General features: G+C 36.7%; 2 protein-coding genes across 3 annotated transcripts in view; one reads left to right on the top strand and one right to left on the bottom strand.

Annotated features, from left to right (window-relative positions):
* The first annotated feature begins 13 nt into the window (after positions 1–13).
* LOC574677 (mesoderm induction early response protein 1) lies at positions 14–10167 on the top strand. 2 transcript variants are annotated; one of them, XM_011666466.2, is made up of 10 exons: positions 14–78; positions 1750–1777; positions 2728–2861; positions 3402–3633; positions 4478–4557; positions 5547–5616; positions 6143–6297; positions 6680–6856; positions 7422–7549; positions 8661–10167. In XM_011666466.2, exons 1-10 carry the CDS (start codon positions 70–72, stop codon positions 9238–9240), a joined length of 1593 nt encoding a protein of 530 aa, XP_011664768.1. In that variant the 5' UTR covers positions 14–69; the 3' UTR covers positions 9241–10167. The 2 variants fall into 2 exon arrangements, with proteins under 2 accessions (XP_011664768.1, XP_780138.3); XM_775045.5 differs by having other exon boundaries at positions 4481–4557.
* Positions 10168–13513: 3346 nt separating this feature from the next.
* LOC574553 (probable dimethyladenosine transferase) overlaps positions 13514–17554 on the bottom strand; it is a 28956-nt gene continuing 24915 nt past the window's right edge. Inside the window, exons 10-11 of the mRNA XM_030996270.1 lie at positions 16956–17062; positions 13514–16075 (exon numbers count right to left, since the gene is read on the bottom strand). Of these exons, the coding sequence (XP_030852130.1) occupies positions 16033–16075; positions 16956–17062 (150 nt within the window). The 3' untranslated portion in view covers positions 13514–16032. The remainder of the gene's footprint in view (positions 16076–16955; positions 17063–17554) is intronic.

The raw sequence follows: 17554 nt of genomic DNA on the forward strand, positions 1-17554 counted from the left end.
CATCCGGGTATTTCATTGTAATTACGTCATCAAGCTCACAGGTCGTCGTTATCCCATAATACTGCAGTCATGGCAGAGGTAAGTACGAAAAAATCTCAAGTAATTGCCGGTAAAATTTGTCTTTTCATACTTTTCATAATTTTCTGAAATTTAAGAATAAAATTGTTCAACTTCTAGATTGAATATTTAGGTGCCTAAAATGTGTGTTAGGCGGCTATTATGTTGAATAATATGGTTTGAAACTAACCGGTGTTTGGCGCAAGTTGCAAGAATCGCGACGGAAGTGGCTTCCTGTGTGTGTGTGTATAGAGTTTGTACGTACGTGTGTTTATCTTGCGTCGTTTTCATATGCGCATATGGGTGGGCTGCCAATGACGAAGGCATACACTGTGCAGCTTCAGTGGAATATATGATAGAACTAGAAGCGATCGTGTAGCAGTATAGATTATGGGTGGTAATGAGCGCGTACGCACACGCCGAAGCTCCGGGGTTGAAGCGCATCCTTCGCTGGAGCGATGTGACAACTGCTGGATCCATGTACAAAAGATCTTCTTTTTTGTAAACACACGACACAGATAATAAATACTTTGAATATATTGGCCTTTGAAATAAGACAGATAACTTGCCAAGTTGATCATTTAATGTGATTTTTTAAATGTAGCAAATATTGATCAAATTGATCATTTAATATTCCAGGCAGGGTCAGGGTCAGGGAGGGGGATGGGGAGGGTCGAGCAGGCCTTGCCCCCTCCCCCCCCCCCCCCCCCTAAAAAGAAAGAGAGAGAGAGAGAGAGAGAGAGAGAGAAGGGAAAGGGAAAGGGAAAGAAGAGAAAAGGAAAAAAAGAAGAAGAAAAGAAAACCCAAGCTTCAGGGGGAGAAGAAGATTGTTGGGGGAGGGGGTGGCGATAGGGCCTTGCCTCCCCCCCCCCCCCCCCCCCCATAAAAAAAAACAAAAGAAAATGTCGGAGACTTGGCTTACAAAACTCAAAAGAACAAAATGAAGAAAGCTATTTTTCCTCGGCCAAATTTTTGCATCTCTGACTGAGCACTGACTTCAAGAGCCTGTGGCATAGGTCATTTTGGTTTTGTGTGTATAGTCTAGACCTAATGGATTTTAAAAGAAGAGAAAAACTATTTATGAAAATAGAAGTAGTTCTAGATCTTATCTAGACAGTGATGATGGCCAATTTCATTTTGTTTAAACCAAAGTAATCCCTTTGAAGCACTGTGAATGAAGCCCAAAGAAAAATTAGAATTTATAATTTTACAATATATCCCAAATTGTCTACTGAAAATCTTGACATAAATATAACTAAGCCTCTGGCAATAGATAGTTACTACAACAGATACAATCTCGTAAAATAGAAATAGTTTACAATTTTGACCGTGTGCCTCTATACTGTCTAAATGGGGTAGCAAGTGAGATGAAATAAAGTGTATACTGTATAGTCTAAGTAACCTTGTTCATTTTGCATCGTAACTTGAGCAAAACTTGTGAAATGACATGTCCTTTGATAGCATTCTATTCAAACAAAATTGGGAACACATAAGTTTGCATTGATGACTTTCCCCTCCGTTCATTTGTCATTCTCAGTGCAATTATGAATCTTTTTCAAGCTGTTGGATAGTCAGTATTCCAGGGTTTATTTTGTATGATTTTCTCTCTTATTTAGTTGTCTAAGAATCAAATGAAGTTGATTTTGATTGTTAATGCGATCTTTTTCCTCTCCCTCTCCTTCTTGTATTCAGCGGCCAGCAACCAGTGACTCTAGCCCGGGTAAGTAAATTTTATGAATTTTAAATTATGTAAAATCCCTTTAAAAGTTAATACTTGATGTAGTGTTCAAAACAAGCCCTTATCAAATTCACTCACAACCTGTTGGTCCAAGATAATTTTTTGTCTAGTAGTTTTGTAGCTCGCAAGTTGTTGATTATTTTTCATTCCTTGTTTGTTCTTACAATACAAGGAACAGAGAGAAATGTAACCTAAATGTAGCAAATATCATTAAAATCCGGGAAAACAATCAATTTCTTTTTTTGGTCTTATTTTAACAATCTTCCAAGTTCCAAGCGATGTGAGAAATATTACAAGCTGCAGAAGCTTGTGCAGAGCATTACAGTAATTGATACTGGAGGAATATTTCTAACTGACTGATTTGTAGTACTAATTATCTTTTAGCTATAGATTAAGTTATTTGTTTCAATTGTCATTTTTTTGTGTGCATATAATGTATATGTTCCTTGAAATCAATTTGCATATAGAAGTAACAAATTTTGTGAATGCATTCAATGTGAAATAATGAAAGCTTTTGTTCAGGGGCTGACCTCAAGCTCCATTAACCAAATAATATCTGTGTGTATATATTGTATTGACCATGTACATGTAAGTGATTTTGTAATATTCAAACTCAATCTCCAAACTCTATTTTATTAGGAATTTAATGTTCTAACTATGACAACAATAATATAGATATTGATATAGTGCCGGTAACTTTTAGGCTCTGATGCTCAGCGCTTTACACATATTACCCTGGGTATAGCCGAGCTGCCAAAGTACACCATTTACACCTGGGTGGAGAGTGGCAAATGTAGATTAACGTCTTGCCAAAGGACTGTAGTGCCATGGCAGGACTTGAACCCCTTTCCCTGTGATCTGCAGTCGGGTGACTTATCCACCAGACCACAGCACCTCTATGGGATTCTCATTTTTCTCTGTCATTCATTTAGATACTGATCGTGATTTTGATGTGTCAGCGGAGATGATGGTTCATGACTATGATGATGAACAGACACTGGAAGAGGAAGAGCAGAATGAGAGTGGAGAAAGCTTTAGCAATAACGAACTGGATGAACTAGCTCAGGTGAGCTGTCTTTTAGTCACATATTTTTTTTTCTCCAAAGCTTTGGATTATCTACCACTAGACATAAGAAAAGCCTCATCTGTTGCTGTCTTCAAAGTTTTGTTGAAGACGTACTCGTTTTCGGGAGCTTTTAAATAGTGTTTATTGTGTTCTTTAAAGTAGCACTGTTTTTGCTTTAATCACGGTGCAGTAGAGAATATTTATATACCGGTAGTAGCTGCACTATTTAAATTGATCTAATTATTATTTTTCTCTCAAAAAACAAAGATACAAGGAATTGAATAAATTCTAGGCAAGAATGAACGAGCTTTAGTCATTCACTCAAGTTAAATTGCAAGAATTAAAACAGAAAAGTGAAACCAAATCTCGTATCTCTAAATTATTTTTACATGAGGCATGACTTTATTTCAACTAGATATCTTCATTTATTTCAACTTCAAGGCACCCTTGACCTTAAGATATACATGTACATAAATGACCTTAAAACAAAATTGATTCAAATGTTTAAAATTGGATATTGTTATCATTGTCCCATTACAGGATGCAGAGATTCCAATGGAACACCTGCTAGCCATGTACCTCCCTCCAGAGGCTGGGAACGCCCCAGAAGATGAAGAGGAGGAGGAAGAGGAGGAAGAAGAAGAGGAAGAACTAACTAATGGAGAAGAGGAGCTAACCAACGGAGAGACGGAGGATTCACTTCCAAATGATGTTTATGCAGGGTCGAGAGAATCGGCAAGCCCTAGGGATAACACGCAAAGATTGCTGCGATGTAAGTGAACTTTACCGTTGTTTACATTTCCATGCATGTATCGGGTTGGTCCTCAAAAGGATTAAACATGTAACAGTGACGAGTTTGAAATTTCGTTGTACAGGTTTGAAAATCAGCTACAGGTTAATATTTTCTCAGCCTAAACTCAATCAACCTATGAAATATTACCGGTAGTCATGAAATTGGTTTGAAAATGCTTGAAAGTATGGATCAAATTGCACCAAAGTACATCTTAGAACCATTAGAATCCAAGAAAGCCCTGGAGCCCGGCCACAAGGGGCTCTGATTACATAATTTCATACTCCTTCTATGTTCCAACTTTACATGCTGGAAGTTTTCATTTGTTGACCACTTGGGGATAAATGTAAAAAGAGAATGTGCCATTTTGATTTCCACCCATGAGGTACATCTTGTTAATCTAATCATGTTGATATGGGAGCTATAGCTGTGACTGATCACTTTTATTATAATAATAATAATAATAATAATAAGTCCACTCCAAATGTTATTAAGTTAAACCGAAAAAATGGAAATTCTTTTTGCCCAATTGATCGTGAGCCCGGCAGCCACTAAGCAGCGCCAGATCGACGTTGCTCTATCCCTTATTGTTGAACGCCAAACAAGGTAGCAGCAACTCCCGTCTTTTAACGTCTTTTGGTATGACGCGGCCGGGGTTCGAACCCACGACCTCCTGGTCGTGAGGCGGACACTCTACTGACAGAGCCAACACACCGGTGTTATAAAAAATTAAGGGTCAGATAAAGTATAGAGTGCTGTATTGCTTTGTGTTTGGGATAAGAAAAGACCATAACATCGTCACATCTCTTGGTTTCCATTCAATCAGCAGCTAGTACAAACGCAGATGACGAATCAGAATCGGGTTCAGAAGACTCCGACTATGTCCCTGTAGATGACTGGAAAAAGGTAGGTACCATGTTGTAAATGCGTAGTTTATTTTCTTTTCATCTCTTCAATTCTAAAATGATTTTCATGTATCTCGCATAACCTTTAGGTATCTTGCTTTTACATGTAGGTATAGGTCAAAGCAGGTCAAATTGCTTCTGAGGTTGTTTTTGCTGCAAGAAAAAGTTTCAGAGCTTGAAACTCACAAATCGGGACCACTCATAAGGTCAAATAAAGAATTCTGTAGTCTAATATCTCTGGTTTTACAGTACAGGTAAACCTGCTTTGGCAATCACCTGTAATGAAAGACCACCTGCCTGAAAAAAGATCAAAGATTGTCTTTGTCTTGAGCAGAGTTTCTCACTGAAACCTTTATTTAAAAAATTTGCACATAGAGACCAACTGCTTATGTTTTAATCCTTTAAGCGGTCTTTGAATTCACATTTTACTGCATATGTCTATTTCTCAAATTAAGACGTAGACCTGGGCCCTGTTTCATAAAAACTTGTGAAGAACAAGTTGCAATAACTGTTATAAGCTACTGAAATCATGGCATTTGATTGGCTGTGAGCAGATTTGTCATAGATATATAGCATTTGTTGTTGATAACAAGTTTTATGAAACCAGGGCCCTGACATCTGCAGTAGATGTGAAGTCATGTTAAAGATCATAAGACGCAACATTATAAAGAGATTTTACTTTGGTTTCCAGAGTTGAACAGATTCCATCTACAGATGTAGTCTTTGATCCCAATCTTAAATAACCTTCAGACTATTAGAGCATGGGATGGTATGCTTTAAGAATCCTTCTTATGTTGGTTTTTGAGATTATTTACAACTTTGCACCTTTTTTGTTGCAAAAATACAACATTTCCAAAAAAAAAACAGGAAGTCACAGCTTCCTATCTCATTTTATCGTGAATATTTGTGCCTCTGATTTAAACATGCATTTCAGTTGGGCAATATTGTAGAAAGTATATTCTTTTCTTCTTCTTTATTCTCCTCGTCCAGGTCATAAGTGTAGGTCATGACTTCCAAGCCGCAGTGCCTGAAGGCCTTAGTCATTATGATGATGCACCAGGTGAGTTGGATGCCCGCGGGCTTGTTCACACGTGCCGCGGTCAACTGCACGTTTCTACATTGTTTTTTTCTTCAAAAAAAAATGTGATTAAATCATTCTTGAGCAAGAACAATACAAAAGATTTGAATAAAGTTCATGTTGTTACATATCGGTTAAACAAACATTGTTACATCAGTTGCACATGTCTCCATTTATCTAGTAATATAACAAATTTATTGCGTTTGATAGAAAGAAACCTGCTCAACTTCATAAAAACGTTTAAGCATCTTCTTAAAAGAATTCAAAGATAAACAAGAAAGAAGAAAGGAAACACCACACTTTCCCTTAAAATGCATAAAGGAGCCACGAAACATTCATTCACCAAGATTTTGTTGATGGAAATTTTCAAGCAAAAAAGAGAAAAGTGATACAATTTTCCCTCTAGATTTTTGATGCAATTACACCAACTCCATTGTGCTCAATCAGAACGATTCACATGAACCCACAAACTCACTATTTTCCCCACCATTTCGTTCATCTGTTGCAGTGTATGAGAATGAAGACAGGCTACTATGGGATCCGTACAAGCTGCTGGCAGCTGAGACGGAGCGCTTTCTAACTCAAGTCCATCCGCCCCCCGTAGCTGGCATGCAGAGCCTCAAAGCATTACCCACCGGTTGTCACATCAGGGATGATGAGAGGGTAAGATACTTAGAGATTTACCGAGAGGTGTTGTGGTCTAGTGGAAAAGTCTCTGGACTGTGAACACAAGGTATATGGTTCAAATCTCTCGGCACTAATGTCCTACATTTGCCACACTCCAGCCAGATGTAATCAAATCAGTTGCTAGTATATCTGGTAGGCAGAATTGGAGATTACCCGCCACGCTTGCATAACAAGTCTTTCTCTCTCTCTCTCTCTTTCTCTCTCTCTTTCTCTCTCTCTTACTTTCAATGTATTGTATGTACAAACTGAGAGTTAAAATGATCTTTGTCCCCATTATTTTCATACCATGAAACCTCTTGAAATTTCCTATTCCTAAAAGATATCTAACCTAACCTGTCCCTTCTTCTTTCCACATCAGACCCTTTTCATCCTTTTACAATGTGGGCACAACGTGGACGAGGCTTTAAGGCGGCATCGGATGCAGATGGCGCCGCCAGCTGACGAGATGAGCTTATGGTCGGAAGAGGAGTGTAGAAACTTTGAGAGTGGTCTAAGAACGTACGGCAAGAACTTCCATCTAATTCACCAACACAAGGTACGGGCTGGAAACTAACTTTTGATCCCTGTTGTTGACTTGTGATTCTTCATCCGTGGAATAGATAATCTATCTCTCTGAATTTTAAGGGAAATGGGGGTGTTTCACAAAGATCCTTAGTAGAACTTATCTTTAAGTTGGACTTAACAATTATGGAAAGCCGTCAGCATCTATGAAAGTATTTGGCAAAAGTTTAAAAGGCATAAAATGTTAATTCAAATCATTCATCATATTTTATATCATCATGAGAGATTTCATGTTCTTGATGTGGAATTTATGAAAATTCTAAAATACTTGAATTTTTGCTTTCTAATTTATTTGATTTTAAAGGCTACAAATGGCTCTCCATAACTTTTAAGTCCAACTTAGAGTTAAGTTTGACTTAGAATCTTTGTGAAACACCCCCTGGTTGTGTAGAATGTAGAGTAAGGGTGGGTCATTTATTTGATGATGTCTTTGATCCTCATTTGGTGACTGAAGGCTGAAGAAGTGAGCACATCTTTATTTTGGACCAGAGGTCAGTTTGTATCTGATGTCACCCTTTACTTTACTTCTATTTCCATAGGTGAGAACAAGATCTGTTGGTGAGTTGGTCCAATTCTACTACCTCTGGAAAAAGACAGCACGTCATGACGTGTTTTCAAACGTAGGCAGGCTAGCCAAGAAGAAGTATCACCTTCATCCGGGCATCACGTAAGTTCCTCATTGCCTAGAAACAAAGAAATCATTACAAAGGGGCTAATTCTTTACTCACATGTTGGGCTGGGGTTTATGGAACATGTGTATTATACAATAATCAAACTGTAATTAAAGGGATAAGGTATCTTTGTCTAAAAAATTTAACAAAATCTTGGATATAGCTCATGCTGCAATCAAAATGATATAAACTTTAGGTCAGTCTGGAATCCCATGACTTTTACAAGATATTTATGATTGGAATTTCAAATTTCAAAAACCGTTTTCCCAACGGTGTTTATAACACTACAGTCTATTGGGGGTAATGAAAATGGAAAACCAGTCACTCAAAGAATTTTTGTAGGGCCTCGATATTGCACTATGTCACAGACACTGATAACACGTAGGGCCATGCATCTCAGATTTGTAAAACTCGAAACATTGTTAAACAATGCCTTTAATGGGTTATAAAGTGGCTTTGGGATTTAGTGCGCACTCCAGTCATGCCCTCTTGTGATTAATCTTCTTAGATATGATGCAGTAAAACAACTGCATATAAACCGCTGCAGTATTTGACCTGTAAATGAGTGGCAACTTGGCGCAACAAAGATCATATACGTATTTACTGAGCTTTGTGTTATAATATAGAGAGATGTGAAGCATATTGTACTTCAAGTCTACAAAAAAACGCCACAGTTTTGCCACGCCTTATCTGAACGAGGCTTTATGTAGCTTCTTCTTTACTTTCTTGGTTCAATGATAGGAACCCCCCTGTCAACCTTGTGTGAAAGAAGTGCATGTATGAAATAGTTGGCAGAGCTGCTAACCATTCCATTTTTGCCGCAATGACTCCCGTTTTTTCTTCCAAATTACGGTACTACATTTTTTTTAAACAACTGCCCTAAAATGTTGATTTGATCACAAATTCAATAGAAAACTAAGTTGAACACATACTTGAAGAGAAAAATATTCTCAGAAGTGTGTCGTGCTTGGTTGTAAGTTTCGTTCCAATGAATTCTTTTTTTTTGCCATCATGGTTCCTTTTTTTGGTCGCACAAGGTTGGCAGCTTTGTATCCGTCTAAATGTAGGTGAAAGTTCCATTCCTTTTCAATTTCTTTTCCATTCCAGGGATTACATGGACCGCTTCCTGGATGATATTGACAACAGCATGAGTCCTCCACCTGCCCAGTCCCTCCTGGACAAGAGCAGGATCAACAAACCACCCAACCAGGTCACCATGATGGCTCACAATGGAGTCCCAGACCTTCAGAACTGTTCTCCGGCCATAGGTGGCCTGGCCAGTGGTGACCTCCCCCATGAAGCATCGGCTTCGGGGACGCTGGGAGCACCCTACGGCTCCTTCTCTTATGCAAGCAGCACCCGACCCATGCTCATCACGTCGGAAGACGGCGCACCTCCTGCCAAGAAGCAGCGGCTAAAAGACAATGACCTCTCCGTCCTGGAGAACCTGAACAACTTCCTCGATAGCAACGGAGGAATGAACCTCACAAACTCTGCTGCGGAGCTCCTGGCTCCCATCGATGCGACCCCTGCGGCGGCTAAACCCTCTCTGGCACACAATTTACAGAACTTGGACCCGATCACCAAGGGTCTGCTGCCCCCGCAGGCCGTGGTTACAATCGGCAGTGGGCTTAATGCAAAGGAAGGAATGTCAAGGGACAAATATGGGTCAGTCGTCGGCCAATGATGGAGACGTGTTCCTCTTGAACATTGCTTGCTGTATTCTGTGTGTTAATATGTGAATATGCCAGAGAGATGCAAGATAGAGTATATGTGATCCATTTTTTGTACCACCTGGTTGTATGTTTGTAAAAAAAAATTATAATAATGAAAAAAGAAAGCGAGAAAATAATTTGTCTTAATATCGGGAGGAAGAAAGAGATAGTGCTCCGGAAAAAAGTCCTTGTGGCCAAGTTGTTGTGAAGTTTGTTTGAAGTGACGGGATACCACTATGAACAACTTCTGTCAACATGAGGAACTTGCTTTCTTAGCCATGACCACGATCCTCAGTTTATTTCTTAATTTTCTTTCATAAAACAGTGGCATTGACATTAAGGAGTGTCATGACTTCATGGGGAAGATCCTCCAAATTTAGCGACGCATTTTTAGAAAGCCTTTTCACTTTTGAGCTCGATCATCTCGGCTGGTGGTTTCTTCCGACTCTTGAGGCTATTGGAAATACTAAGCTACACTACGCTTTGATGCAAGTTGATGAAGTGCGAGTGTGATGCAAATGAGAGTAAGGTCTTCATGAGAACTCTAAATATCTGTCTTTTTAGTTCCGTGTCATAGATAAAGATTGTTTCAATACTCTACAAAATTTTAAAAAATGACAAAACAATTACTGTCATACATTGTGTAGGTCTAAATCAAATGGCTGACAATTCATGAGAATTAATGAGAAAATACCAAACTGTTCACAATATCAGTTGTAAAGTTAATTTTAAATGGATGAATTATTATGATTATACAAATGATGGTCACAGCACTTAAATCAAATAAATGAAAAATGTTTTTTCCATAACTTGGACAAAATATATCTGAATTTCTCACTTAGATAAGGTTTTAGAATATACATGTATATCAAACTCAGGCATTTAGAGAAAACTGGAAAGTTAAATGGAAAGAAAGAAACTTGTATTCTTTATCGTTATTTCCTGATGGTTATGCAGGCATTGCGCGATGATTTATTATTTGAGGAGTTGTGTGCAATGGTATGTAGTGGCAGCATCATTTTATTTTCTGTTCTTTACTGGCATGTTTGCCAGAGTATTTGCTTATGAACAAAACCATTCCCGTTTGGATAGAGTAACTCATTTCATTGTAATTTTGTTTAACACAAATCTTCATTAGCCTCATTGACATTACTCCTATAAATACCCAGATATCAAAATACACTTCTGCATTGCCCATACATGCCAATGTCCAACGTTCATCAACATTGTTTTCTGTTTTACGTTTTTATCTCTAAATCTCAGTCAGAAGAGCTTAGAAGAATATAATTTCAGATAAATTCACCAAGAATTCTTGTAAGAGAAATAATTGAAATGTACATACAAGTATGTCCCCCATGAAACAATGTCTTGAAGTAGATCTCCATGTTTTTGTATAATAACAGTAATCGTTGTGGTTCATAGTCCGGAGACTTGTCCTCTTGAACACACCTCCACAATCATCCAACCTCAACATGTACAAGTAGATTTTTGTTCGATTGTACCAAACCTTATAGCTCCTGATGTGCGTGTATGTGTGTAATTGGGTGTTTACAGACGTGTATCAATCAGATATGATTATTTACGTCTGGGGACCGACCTTTAACGTCACCATCCGAAAGACGCGACTCAGTTTCAAGCCAGGGTCGCCAGAGTCAGGTAGTAGGTGAAGACAAGAGAGCTGACCAAGTGAACGTGCCGCTAAACCAACTCACATCTCAATGTAGATGTGAGGTTAGGCCTAAAAAAAAAATGTTGTATTGCCCTTTTTCCACCGACCCCAAAATCTTGAAATCTACAGTCGGCTTTAAAAATAATTAAAAAATTATATTTTTTTTAGAAAAAATATGTATTTAAAGCATTCAAAACTGAGAAATATCAGCCCAAAGAGGGAGTTAAAAAAAAAAAAAAATCCGACCAACCGACCCCTGTTTTGGTACCTAAAGGGCAATACAACATTTTTTTTTAAGGCCTTATTTGTAGGTGTGAGCGAGTTGTAAATGCATTTTTAAAAATTAGTGGATACTATTTGATTTTGCTTACTCAAGACTGGCAAATTAAAACAAAATAAACTCCACCATCTCTGATGATCTCTCCCAAATATATACCTCACATTTTTCATAAGATCAACACTGAATTATTACATTCATGTAAATATAATGTGGCCTTTTAGACAACTCAGACCTTCCTGCGATTAGTAAATGCGAGTAGAAGGCATTTTTTCATTGTATTGTTTAATATGACGAGATAATACTTATTGTTGCTTTTGTATTGTAAATGTTTCCTTATTAGCAGCACCAAAGTTCTGTTTGTACGTATGCATTATTGCATATAATTATCCTGATATGTGGTATAATGATATGATTTGTATTAAAAGCTGTACATTCTTACGTTTGTATATACATGTATGTTGGTAGGAGAGGTTAAAGAGAGTAGATGACTAGGGAAAAGTGGAGATGTAAATATTCAACAAGTATTCATGGTACATTGTACGAGAGAGATATGTGTCATCTGCTTACAGGAATGTTCCAAGAACATCCGTGAGCTGCTACTTCAACGAGAAGTGCTGAAGTGAAGTGATTGTTCCAAAAAAGTAAAATATCCCAAAAAGCAACTTCAGTGAAAGAGAGAAAAAAATATTTTTGTATTGTAGGTATATAGTATGATCTTATTCTTTAAGTATTTTAAAAAAAAATCTCTTTAAAAAAAAGAGGGGGAATCGGTCAAAAGGTGCTAATCATTGACAATGTTTGAAAATGTTGTAAACTTGCTTTTGTTTGTAAAATAGATGTATATAAGAATGGGTAATGAGTTTGGTTAAGATTGAGAAATGGTGATTCAACCTCTTATCCTCTTTATTTCCAGATTAAGCGAAGGTACATGTATTTAAATGGATGTTAGATAGGCATTATGTTAATATCGATACTGGCTTTCATATTTTGAACGGACCCTTTATTAAGGGAGGAGGAGGACTTTTTGAGGTGGATTCAGGGGTCAGTATGGGATTAATGGGTGATCCTACCCCTCCTTCAAATCAAGAATCCTAACTAAATGTACTTCCAACGATGTGATATTCAGTCTTATCATCGAACCAGTCAATATTTAATTCATTCTCACTCTTTTTAATCATGATACAGAAAACTTTCGTCAGTTGGGGATAATGATAACATGTGGTTTTAAGCTTCTACCGGCAACCTTAAATTTGTTATGCAAGCTTTCGTCCACTCCTGCGGACTTTCTCAAGCTAAGTGATCAGAGTCACATGTTTGGAACGAGAAGGGCATTAACTCGCATACTTTATCACAGAATGAACGCCCCTGCAGGCCCTTGGTAGTCGACAATGTAGACTTGATGATGGCGAGTATGAAGAAATTTGAGTTCTACTGATCCTTTTTCCTTAAAAAAAAACCTTCAAAAGTAAACACCTTTCATTGGGGAACTATTTATACCATGGGGCCAAATCAGTTTGCTGTCCCCTTTTCTTTAAGCTGTTCAATTTTCTTTCTTTTTAATCGTAAGAAACACTGCATGCATGGGGGATGTTCATTAGCTCTGGACACAGCAGGAATAAGGAAAAGTGAGTCACTTCCGGTTCACTTTAAATGTATTGGAAAATCCACTTGTGTGCCAAGTTTGCCTCTTTTAGGCAGATTTGTGCTCTATTTAAGGACAAAATGATTATTATTGATTATTATATCACCTGTATTAAAAGTGGTGAATGCACTGATACATGTAGTTTTTATCTAACTGAATGCTTCATTAAAGCAATTACTGATCACTATTCTAAAATGAAAGATAAAGGAAAAGGATTGAGTAAAAAACTTGAAAGTTACGCTTCACAATCATGACAGTAAGACATTTGTTTATGAAACCTCCACCCATATACATATACATGAATATCCACAGTCGAATTTATTCAGAGTCCTAACATTTGACCATAACTAAAGCCTTGTTGAGATATTGGGCCGCAGTTTTGCAGCAGTTTGTTATGACGCAAAGTGTTCTGCGCATTACATTTCTGCATGGTATCACACATTGCTCAGTGAATACATGCAGGACCTATGTTACGTGCAGTTGCCATTTTTGGGCCGCAGTTCAACGCATCATCTCTGAACAAACCTAGATAAGAGTTTCAAGAATCTGAGATGCACACATGTTCCAATGTTATTTTTTTCCTCCTTTATATAACGTTTATTTTTTGAAAGGTTTCTTATATTGATTGTTGATTTTTGTTATATTTTATGCACCTTTTGAAAATTAGAATTTAGCAATTTTATTTTTACATGTGATTGTTACAAGAGTTTAATTGTTAAATTCATTGCAAGTTGTACAAAAACTATTCTGCAACAATTTCAGAGTTTCTTTACTTTCAATGTTACGTCGTAGAACTTTGTAGATATTGAGATATCCATTCATTCTTTTGGTAAAACCTGTGATGACAATTAATTAGAGCCCAATGAGCACTCGCTTGTAAAGTCTATATTTGGTCAATTTATATCTACCATATCTTTTTAGAAAGGCTCTAGTCTGTCTTACAGCGTTAATACCTGTAGATTACTGCCACAAGTATAACCACTGTCAATAAAGACCACCCAAAAGAGACAAGAAAAGCAGTCTTTGTAGACAGGTGGTCTTTGTGGACAGGTTCTTTTAATACATGTTTCAATGAGAAACCGTTTTCAAGGAAAACAAGAAATGTACTCTTTGTAAACAGGTTGTCACTAAACCAGGTTTGACTGTACATACTTGTAGTACAATGATAAATGGAAGCTTCAATACATGTACATAATGGCCAAACTCTGTATTTTCCGCTCAATCCATATCCTTGGCACATTATATATATACCCGCCTCCCAAACTTTTGCCCCCATGAAATTGACTAACTCAATACCTGAAATGAAAAAAGATCTTAACAAATCAAATGCAGTTTTAATGAAGATAGATTGGAATTATCTGTACAGAGAAATTGTGACAACAGCCTTGTTGTTCCCAGTGTTATTTTTTCTTTCCAAGTCATCTTCCTACTATATAATTTCTAAGTTGCTTGAATGAAGAATCGTGTAAATATGTGTTTGACATTTAAATTATTTCAAATTTTGTTTGATAGACAGTCGTTTTATGTTCGAGAAGAGAAACCAGGTTACCCCCGAAAAAGTTGTGATGCGATTTGAGCTGCAGTAAAGTGGAGAAAAAAAACGTCATTGTATAAATTATTTTTACATGTACTTTTGTAAATATGAAAAAGGAAGTTTTGCCACGTTGACTTGTAGCTATATAATTATATATATACAAATCTGGAATAAAATATGATGGACGGAAATCAATTGTGAGCATATATTTCTTTTTTGTATCCTTTTTCACGTTATCTGTTCAGAGCCAGAAGGACAATAACCAATAAATTAGTTAATATATATTTATATAGTTATCATTTTCATGGCTCACAAAATATGATACAGGCACATACTGTAGTACAGAATTTAGAACAAATTGTTAAATGGTGTTGATTCTTCCAAATAACCATATTGATTTAGAATAGCATGGCATAATCATAGGATTAAAATATAATCATGCATGTACCGATACTAATATTATTAATAAAAAAATAATTACAAAGCTGGTATACAAGTCTCAGCTAGAAAACTGGTCTAATGGTGGTGTAAATAAACCACACTTGGGCACTTCTCTGAAACTTGATATCTTTAATAATTTATTAAATGATGCAATATAATGTCTTATGAAACAAACGTGTAACACACCTATGTAACGATCTGTCGCAGTTCCAATACACAAGGTACAAGGTTAATCCGAATTACACAAACTATCCTTCATGCAGCGAGTTTAAACAAGAAAACATTTGATGGGAAGGGGGGGGTTGAACAGCACGTTACTAGTTACGACACTTGACAAGATTTTCTTTTTAAATCCTTAAAACAGAGCCTGTTGGTTTGCTCTAGATTGCGTCTTGGGCGAGGGTAAGGTTAGGTTGTATTATTTCCAATTTGAATTATCTGTTCTATAAACATTCTGATACATATATAGAAATAACAAAAATCAATGAAAACAAACAAAAATCTGTTAAAGTGACACTCTCAGGAGAGGCATGAATGGATAGAAATCTAAAGTAATGTTGAAATGAACAAACTTTAATCACATTGGGATTAATAGCTCCTATATCAGCCCTGAGGTTAAAATAACATGTCCAAAAGTAGCATCAATAGACTTGTTTATTAACATATTCATATGTATGGATGTTTCTTTCGTGGGGACCTAGTGACGAGTTATTCCATTAACCTATTATTCATGAATGAACTACAATACTTGGAATCCAGTCTGCATACCGGTACATTACTTGTTGCTATGTCAGGCAAGCTTTCAGGTTGTCCAGAACAACCTTTATTTAAAAAGTATGCATAAAATTTGAATATTTTAGTAAACCTGTCTATTCAATGCATGACCTTTCCGAAATCTAACATCGCCACTGCTGAGTCAATTGATGCTGTACAGAAAAATGGTCTGCACCGAGTCACATGATGTTTTGTAGCCACAGGCTGCAGTTCTTCTTTCCATGTTACTCCAACCAATCTTTGTCTCTCTGTGTGACCGTCTAAAAGACGACATTTGTAGCTCGGATTGTATTGCTGTTAATGTTTTTCCGACCATTATTTGTTCAGTTTCCATGAAGCAGATACAATGCATAGCATGTATCATCAAGAGTCCAAGAGTTCATCAGACATCCAGTCTTCGAAAGTTCTACTCTTTGAGTTGTTATCATGAAAAATGGATTCCTTCTGTATTGAAGCTGGATAATAACCTGGGCAAAATAATAAGTGATAAGGAAGGAAAAAGAAAAGATAACAATACAAATGAATGCCTCGATAGTTTTATACTCCTAGCCCATCTAGACCCCTCTGGTGAATCTGCAAACTATCAAATGAATGAAACAGTATTCTTGATGGCAAAACGTATGTGTTATACCAATGGCAATGACTGTACTGTGATTCTGTGAATACTGTAAAGCAAATTGAATTTATTTGAATTTTATGATAGACCACAATATCTGGCCAACCTATTCTTTTAAAGGCATCGTTTAATGATGTTAAATCTGAGATGCACGGCCCTACGTGTTATCAGTGTCTGTGATATGGTGAAATATTGAAGCCCTAAAAAAATTGCGCTTCAAACTGACCAAGTAGTGCCTCAAAGAAGTAAAATTCTTTGAGTGACCGGTTTTACCATACCGGTACTCGTTTTTCCCAATAGACTGTAGTGTTATGAAAACTGTTTGGCAAACGGTTTTTAAAATTTGTGATTCCAATCATAAATATCTTGATAATCAGACAGGCGATCAGTTTGTAAAAGTCATGGGGTTCCTGACTGACCTAAAGGTGTATTATTATAATTGCAGCATGAGCTAAATCTAGGATTTTGTTTCAGAATCTGAGACAAAGTTACCGGATCCCTTTAAACTTTCTAAATCATGACTCCATGGTGAATATTTTCTTCTTCAGAGTTTCATAAGAACTTTCATGAAACATACAATAACAACAAATTATTTTCACACAAAAATAAAAGTAGCATACTGGTATATTTTGCCAGCTCTAATATTACTACATGCTTACATACTACAATACATCATCTTCTTCTCCTATCTATATTTATGAGAGAATTCACTAACAAAAGTACCCACTTACTTTAGAAAATCATCAATATCCATCGTTCTGGCCCTCTTTCCTTCAAATTCAATCTTTTCTAAAACTGAGACCACTTTTTCCTTCATGTCTAGATTGTCTGGTATGGCCTGCAACATAAAATAAAGAGAAAAAGATGGGAGAGAAAGAGATAAGAATTGAAGGGCAGAACATATAGAGGGAAAAGATAGACAAAATAGACAAAAGGAACATAAAAATACAAGAAGAAAGAGGGAGGAGGGGGGAAATACAAAGGTAGGGGAGAGGGAGACAGAAGAAACAAGAGAGGAAGCAATATACAGAATATTTAAGGTAACATCTCATATGTACATGAATTAACTACGGTTTGTTTTTAACTCCAACAGAGCACTTATTTTTTATTTTTTTTATTTTTTTTACCCGACACTTCTGTATAGATTAATAGTATATTTTTCTGTTCCAGGCAGCAAAGAGTTGTTATGACCAAATGGAAATAGAACAGAATGGGCCACTAAGACCCTTTCGGTAGTGAAAAATGAAACGGATGAATTATTCAACAATGGAAATCTTATAAACCATATATTACAATAATATCAATTATATTGCCATTTTAGTGTCTGCCA

This window comes from Strongylocentrotus purpuratus, unplaced genomic scaffold (genome assembly GCF_000002235.5).
Source record: "Strongylocentrotus purpuratus isolate Spur 01 unplaced genomic scaffold, Spur_5.0 spur5_scaffold_3, whole genome shotgun sequence".
Taxonomy (NCBI): domain Eukaryota; kingdom Metazoa; phylum Echinodermata; class Echinoidea; order Camarodonta; family Strongylocentrotidae; genus Strongylocentrotus; species Strongylocentrotus purpuratus.